Source organism: Mus caroli, unplaced genomic scaffold (genome assembly GCF_978045245.1).
Source record: "Mus caroli unplaced genomic scaffold, Mus_caroli_1 scaffold_15, whole genome shotgun sequence".
Taxonomy (NCBI): domain Eukaryota; kingdom Metazoa; phylum Chordata; class Mammalia; order Rodentia; family Muridae; genus Mus; species Mus caroli.
Window position 1 is genome coordinate 67,048,384 of NW_028227270.1, and position 8,157 is coordinate 67,056,540.

The following is an 8,157-nucleotide window of genomic DNA, read 5'->3' on the forward strand; positions in this document are numbered from 1 at the left end:
TGATGTGCCCTGAGCCCTCCTGACACATCTCACACTGCACTCAAGGACTCAGTAGCCTGAGAGCTGCATTGCGATTCAGAAGATGGAGAATTTTCTCTCTCTGATGAATAGCATTATTGATTCATGGATGAGCCCCAGCTCCATGGACATAGCAATGGACATGACCATTGGCTTTATGTGTGGAGTTGGGCTCTTTTTCCTACTTATCCCCTTCCTGAAGGAGTACCCAGTGTCACCAGCATCTGAGAATGTATGGGACAAACCACAGGTGAGGAGAACCTTAGTTCACACACACTGGAGCAGCAGTCTGTTGTTCATGGCTGTTGCTTTCACATTTTCTAGGAAAGCTGGTTTAGTGACATTTAAAAAAAAAAAGTAACAGAATATAATCTTTTGTTTTAGTATCAGATATGAGATATGGGGCTGCTTCAAAATATCCACAGCAGCTGAGTATGACTTGCCTGATGTTCAAGACAGGGCACGATTTTGCTAGAAGATGATAGTTTCTCTGTTCTGGTAGCTTTAGTGATTCTGGGGATGTTTCAGAGACTACATAAATGCTAGTTCCTGGGAGACATGGTGGGTTGTCCTTTGATGTTGGTTTTTATTGCTTGCTTGTGTTTGTACTTTGATCAGCAGTTATGTGGACAGAAGACAAGAAGAAATAGAAATAGGATATATTGACAGTGAAGGTGAAATATCCCCAAGGAACTCAACCCCCGCCCCACAATCAGCAGAAAGTATTCTAATAATGACTATCCATTTCCCCTCTATGGTTTTCTCCCCTTTACTACCAACTGTTAGGGGATAGAATGGGTGGAAGGAAAAGGGTGGAGAAGATTGGAAGAAAGACAAAGAAAGTAGCTTATGTTTAGCTACAGACATTAAGAGGAAATCTCTAGAAAGAGTCTGATGGGATTGACAGGCAGGGCAGAGGTGAGAGTGGTCCTGAGGTGTCTTCAGGAAGCTCACAGACCACCTGTACATGGTGACAGAGAGGCCACTAAGGATGAGTGAGGCTCCATGAACAGACTGCATTTCAGAGTTGGGGGGGGGGACAGGAGAAGCTCAGAGGAGATCATCAGTCCTCTGTTCAGGCGCTTCTTTTGATTGTACTGAGCTGATGTGAAGCAGGTGATGAGACCAAGGGCCTCAGGTCAGGGCTTCAGTCTCCTCAGCTCTGAGAAAGCAGGTATCACCTGACATCCCAGACACAGCTGCAGAGCTCAGCCTTGGGTAGGTGCTTGTGGGATGAACACTAACTGTGGACTTCTGTGGTAACTGTGGCATAGACAGTGCCTTCTTCTGTTTTTCCAACAAGATGACAAGGAAATGTGTTTATGCACAGTATGAGTGAGTCAAGGATGGATGAGAGAACACTTCCTGGAAAATGCAGATTTCATGTATTTGAGGACCAAAGAGAGCAGGAAGCTTGTCTACCAGAAGAAGGAAGAAAGGTCTCCAGCTCATGTGTGTTGTTTCTAACTGGCAGGATGTGAAGAGGGGGCAGAAGAAGACGAGTAAGAAAACTGCTCCTAGAAAAGGTAGGCTTATGCTTTCCTGAGGAGAGACATTCCCTCTGGCCTAGCCTTTAGTGAAGAGGACATGGTATGCAAGAAAGACGTGGCGGCTTCTGGAAAGGAAAATCATGGAACCCCCAGGTTTTGGGATACAAAGGAGCTGTGGTTGGCCTGGGATGGGTGCTACACATGGGAGTGTTGTTCAAGGCACTAGAGTGATGCTGTGACCCTGGATGGGGGGGACTCAGGTTCACCTGACAGCAGGTAGCTTCAACCTCTCAAATGCATTTCTCTTTCAGATCCTGTGGCTATTACAATGTTGTAAGTGGAATTATAAAGGTTGAGGTAGGGGCAAGAAAAGTGTACATGGAGAGATGAGGCCCCTCCATTCCCCTTGCTCAGGTTCAGTTCTCTGTCCTTGTGTTATGGTGCTTGAGCACTAGAGTCCTAGCATGGGGAGTCACAAGAGGATGCCTCACACCTGTGTGTTCTCATTCCTCATCCTGATCCTACTTAATTATCTCCAGGTTGTACGGAAGGAGGAAAAGAGGAGGAAGAGACCAAGACTCTATCACAACATATGGAAATGTAAGAATCTTTGTCCTATGGAATTTTCATACCAGATGTGGGCTCAGGGTCTGGGCATCTTCATTCTGAATATGCTATGCAGGGTGGGATTTGAAGGCATCTTCTTGGATATGAGACTAAGGGGCATAGGATATGTAGGCGATGGAGGTGCCATATTTACAGAGACGGATGGGCCTCTTGATCCTCTGATTGGGGCTGATGCTTTTGCCTCCTGTCTTTGGCAGTCCCAACAAGCAATGTTACCTGGACTTCACACCACAACCCTTTGCGAACCTCAGACTGAACATGGATGCTCTTCCTCTCTCACAGCTGTCCTCTTATCTCAGGGTCCTAGAGCATCCTTCACAAAACAATCTCAGTCCATTTCTCTGGGGTACGTTCTCTACTGACTTTGAATCAGTTGTGGCTACTGCCCATGAGCTCAGAAGCCCTTCCTTGAGAAGACGTAAATCTGTGAGGTTTAGTGATGACAGTGACCCTGAGGAAGCTCCATCCCAGGCTAAAGAATTTCCACAGCATTCCCAGTATCAGCCATTACCTCACCAACTTGTGACACCAAACTTGGTAGGTGAGAAACCAATCCAAGAAAACAAAATCCTCCCAAGATCCACCCCAAAACAAACACAGGAAGCTCCATCCCAGGCTAAAGGACTTCCACAGCATTCCCAGTATCAGCCATTACCTCACCAACTTATGACATCAAACTTGGAAGGTGAGAAACAAATCCAAGAAAACAAAATCCTCCCAAGATCCACTCCAAAACAAACACAGGAAGCTCCATCCCAGGCTAAAGGACTTCCACAGCATTCCCAGTATCAGCCATTACCTCACCAACTTGTGACACCAAACCTGGAAGGTGAGAAACCAATCCGAGAAAACAAAATCCTCCCAAGATCCACTCCAAAACAAACACACGAAGCTCCATCCCAGGCTAAAGGACTTCCACAGCATTCCCAGTATCAGCCATTACCTCACCAACTTGTGACACCAAACTTGGTAGGTGAGAAACCAATCCAAGAAAACAAAATCCTCCCAAGATCCACTCCAAAACAAACACACGAAGCTCCATCCCAGGCTAAAGGACTTCCACAGCATTCCCAGTATCAGCCATTACCTCACCAACTTGTGACACCAAACCTGGAAGGTGAGAAACCAACCCGAGAAAACAAAATCCTCCCAAGATCCACTCCAAAACAAACACACGAAGCTCCATCCCAGGCTAAAGGACTTCCACAGCATTCCCAGTATCAGCCCTTACCTCACCAACTTGTGACACCAAACTTGGTAGGTGAGAAACCAATCCAAGAAAACAAAATCCTCCCAAGATCCACTCCAAAACAAACACACGAAGCTCCATCCCAGGCTAAAGGACTTCCACAGCATTCCCAGTATCAGCCCTTACCTCACCAACTTGTGACACCAAACTTGGTAGGTGAGAAACCAATCCAAGAAAACAAAATCCTCCCAAGATCCACTCCAAAACAAACACATGAAGCTCCATCCCAGGCTAAAGGACTTCCACAGCATTCCCAGTATCAGCCCTTACCTCACCAACTTGTGACACCAAACTTGGTAGGTGAGAAACCAATCCAAGAAAACAAAATCCTCCCAAGATCCACTCCAAAACAAACACAGGAAGCTCCATCCCAGGCTAAAGGACTTCCACAGCATTCCCAGTATCAGCCCTTACCTCACCAACTTGTGACACCAAACTTGGTAGGTAACCAAAATACAACAAATTGGAAAGAACAACAAGGAACCACATTCAGATTCCTCCCCTACAGGAAACCAACCAAGGTTCAGGGACATTTCCCATCTACCACGGTTCATTGCTGCAAGAACAGGCCTCAACTCTCCCAGACTGCCCAGCCCTCCAATTTCAAAGCCAAACCCTACAAATGCAGGAAATGGAAGGGGCCTGTGCCTACAGGGCTGCCCTTAAAGAAGAACATAGCAAAATGTGATGTGCATAACACCATCAAAAAGGACCTTGGTGTTGGGGCACAAAAGGTGCCTGGCACAGTAAGCAGCAGCCCTGGGAAGGAGCTGAGACTCAGGAAACCTGCACTGAGGACAGAAAAGTGGCCCTACATGAAACCAGCTGAGCACTATTCCCTGCTTGAGGCAAAGACCAAAATTAAGCCAGCATCACACATCACAGACCTTCCAATGAAACACAGGAGACCCAATCTGCAGATGCTTGTGGCAAGGAATCTGACCCCACCTGGAGTTCCAGCCTCAAACCTCCCCCAGGTTGTGTATCCCGCCTCACCCATCTGTGATTCCAAGGCTCCCAGGGTCCTGGAAAAGTTACATCACCAGGATCCAGGAGGGACAAGGATGAAAACTGGATCTGCTGTGAGGATAGAGAGAGGTGAGTTTATACACTCAACTGCAGAGGCTCAGGACAACCAAAGAGCCCCTCTACCTGCTTCCAGCCATGGGGCCACAAAGTCCCATCCAGATCCATTGCTGAGATACCTGAGGTTTCAGAGACCTACTTCCTACTTCCAGGCAGCAAATCCCCAACAGATCAGGACCATCCGAGGCATTGGAAAAGGCAGTCTGACGCCAAGTACTGATCCCAAAATGGCCAAGCATGCAACACAGAAGAGCAACATCAGTGTTCCAAAGGATCAGAACAAAGTGCTAGATCTCAATGGGTTTCACTTCCATGAAGAGAGGCAGAGCACTCTAAGATCTACAAGCATACGTCAGGGAGAAAGGCATGTGAGAGTAAGACATTCCATCCCGAGCTCCACCGAGCTCCAGGATACAGCCAAGACTTGGATACCAGAAAAAGGAGAGGCTATGTCTAAGACCTCTCCGAAGAAAATCCTAAGTAATGCTTTTTTGTGTCGAAACCTTAGCACAAAATGCAAGGGACAGCAGGATATTCTGAAGAATTCTAGCTCCCCACCAGCTACTGAGCAGACACAGAAGGTTGTAACAACAAAAGAGTCCATCTACCAAATGCTAGGTGAAATTACATACCTAGCAAATATTCTGTCCCAGATCTTAGAGAACACTGAAGGGAAGCAATCAAAGGTAAAAGAGTGGGGTAAAGTGGAATCACTGAGATCCAAGCTGGGTTCCTCATCCCAGACCTCTGAGAGTCTGTATAACACACACCATAACAGAGCAGCAAGCAGGATGAGCTGTGGCCATGCCAGCTCAGAGGAGCACAACCGTCCATTTACATACATGAGACGTAGAGACAAAGTGCACTCAGGAGTTGATGCCCAGAGAGCCTATGAACAACATCCAAAGCAAGTGAAGAAAGAAATGGCCTTTAAGCTGTTACCTACTCCCAAAGGGAATGAAAATCCATGTAGGTACAGGGTAACTGGAGACAAGCACAAGCCAGACCTTGCTGTCCAGAGAGCCTGTACACCTGGCAAAATTAGGATCAAGTTTGGATTAGGGCACTGTTCACATAGAAGTCCTGAGGGACACCAACGTTCCTTCAGATACACACAAATTGGAGACAAAGAGGAGGCTGGTTTTACCCATAAAGCCTTTGACCCACTTCAAAGTACAATTAAAAGAATGGGTGTTGGCTGCCGTATAAGTTCCAAAGAGAACCATCCAGTCAATATCAAGGAGAACTGGAATCCAGTGGCACTCAGGTGTTGCTGGCCAGAGAGCCTCTGAAACCCAGTAGACCAGAATAAGGTCAAGGAGCAGGTGGCTCAGGCCACCCATGCCTCCACACACCAGGAGGTTCTAAAAGATGCCCCATCTGCCCAGTCATCGTTTCCCCCGTGCCTCCTGGTAATAAACTTCGGTTTTTCCGACAAAAATCTTTTTCTTTCTCGAGCTCATCCTTCTGTGCTCATGGCTCCTTCCCAGAAAGGAAATGACACCTGGTTCACATTCCTGCTTTTGAGCAGAGCTGTTTCTGTCCTACAGTGATGGAGCAGGGGAAGGTTCCTTCATGCATGTTGGTATTAACAGCTTGTGTACTCCTTGGGCTCCTGCTCAGGAGTACAGGGGCTTCCTCTGGCACATGGCTGGGCTTAGTCTCTGGTCCTTTGAAGCCTGTTTTCCCAAGTCCACTCACTTCAGTAACTAGCATTAGCCAGTGGGGTTAGAAACTTTTAGTATGTTTGGGGACTGTTTATATTTGTGATTTATTACATATGCTGAGCCTTGAGCACTCTCCCAATTTCCCAGCAGTCTTTCTCTGCAGTTTAGAGGAGCATATATTTTGGCTGTGAGCCCTTCATTGGTTGTATATCTTTGCAGGAAATTATCCTATCCCCTGGAAATTGGGTTACAGGTGGCTGTGTACCACCATGTGAGTGCAGGTAATTGAACCTTGGTCCTGTCCAAGGCAGCCTGTGCTTTTAACTACTGAGCCACCTCTCCAGTCCCATATGTCCTAATATTGTAAGAAATGACTTTAACTAGTTCATTCCTCAAAAGAATTTCATTTTCCCCTTTATTTTTGCATAGCTGTCAAATTCTAAGGAGAAAAAAAACTTAAATTTTTCATGATTATTTTGAATCTTTTAATAGTATATTGAATTCTCGTTTTCATTACATTACAGTGTGTATCACTTACAATAACCAGTATCACTACAAAACTGATTTTTTTTCAAAGATTTCTGTTTTTATATGTAAGTATACTGTAGCTGTCTTCAGACATTCCAGAAGAGGGCATCAGATCTTGTCATGGAGGGTTGTGAGCCACCATGTGGTTGCAGGGATTTTAACTCAGGAACTTTGGAAGAGAAGTCAGTGCTCTTAACCACTGAGCCATCTCTCCAGCACCAAACTTGATTCTTTTTAAAGATGAACATGATGCTACTATTTTAAGTTTAAAAGTATTTTGTTGTTGTTGTTGTTGTCCTGGAACTCACTTTGTAGGCCAGGCTGGCCTCGAACTCAGAAATCTGCCAGCCTCTGCTTCCCAAGTTCTGGGATTAAAGGCGTGTGCCACTATGCCTGGCTCATGCTAGCTCTAAGTTTAGAACTATTAGATGTATCTTTTCATAATATTGTAAAACTTTGTAGGGCTTTCGACTTGCATTATATATTTTTCTAAATGCAAGTTATATTTTAGAAATATGGCCACTAGACCACTATAATTTATGTGGATTTGTTTTGTGTTCCTTAAGGTAAAAATATATAAGTAAATGTGTAGTGAGGGAGAATTCTGGGAAAAGGAGTAGGAAGGGAAAGAATATGAATAAAATATTGTATGAAAAACTTACAAACAAAACAAAACAAACAATGCTTTGGAAAGTAAAAATAGATGTACTATTACACCCGGTCAAATAACATTAACTAAGAGTTCTCTCTGCTATACAGAAAAACAACTGACTGCTGCATATTGAACATCTAACCAGCTACTTTGCTCACTTCTCAGAGATTTCCTCTCCGCAATTTTCCTATAAGATCTGCTATTGGGATGGACATGTGCTATCCCTGTTCCAGCCCACTTCACACTGAAACTCCATTCCCTGGTGTGATATGGGCTTTGGGACAAAACTGGGTCAAAAGCATTGCAGTGAAACCCTTGTACATAGAAATAGAGAAGAACTTCTATGTGCTCTGTCATCTATGTGTAGTGTATATTTGTGTGATAGGTGTATTTGTGTATGTGTATTGTGGTGTGTGTGTGTGTGTGTGTGTGTGTGTGTGTGTAAACCTTTCCTTTATTTCCCTCTAAGAGATTGGTGTACAAATAAAAGAGGTGAATGTGCAAATAGGATGTCAATGCTCTCCTCATCCCCTTCAGGTAATAAACCTTTCTCCTCTCTTTTGTCTCATCTCTGCTTAGTTTCTCTTTCACTCACTGCCAGGAGGACCCTTGGTGTTTGTCTTGCATTTAGACAATCAGTGTAGTCCCCACAGCAGGCATCTGCCATGCTGCTCTCTAAATTTCTTCTACATCAGTGACATGACCTGCTGGGGCCTACTCAGTTGTGCCTACTTCAGGACAGTGAAAGCCCTTTAGGGATAGAGAGTTGGTGGTGGACTTACCCCTCATATGCACATTAACAGTGTCTGGGGTAGAGAACGGGAATATGGATAGCCCTTC

At 45.2% G+C, this 8,157-nt stretch overlaps 1 protein-coding gene across 1 annotated transcript; it reads left to right on the forward strand.

Moving 5' to 3' along the window:
• Window positions 1-2,053: 2,053 nt before the first annotated feature.
• On the forward strand, window positions 2,054-5,865 carry LOC147000962 (uncharacterized). The gene is made up of 2 exons (XM_085830745.1): window positions 2,054-2,108; window positions 2,333-5,865. The coding sequence occupies exons 1-2, from the start codon at window positions 2,101-2,103 to the stop codon at window positions 5,760-5,762; spliced, it is 3,438 nt and encodes a 1,145-aa protein (XP_085686871.1). The 5' UTR covers window positions 2,054-2,100; the 3' UTR covers window positions 5,763-5,865.
• The last annotated feature ends 2,292 nt before the right edge of the window (window positions 5,866-8,157 follow it).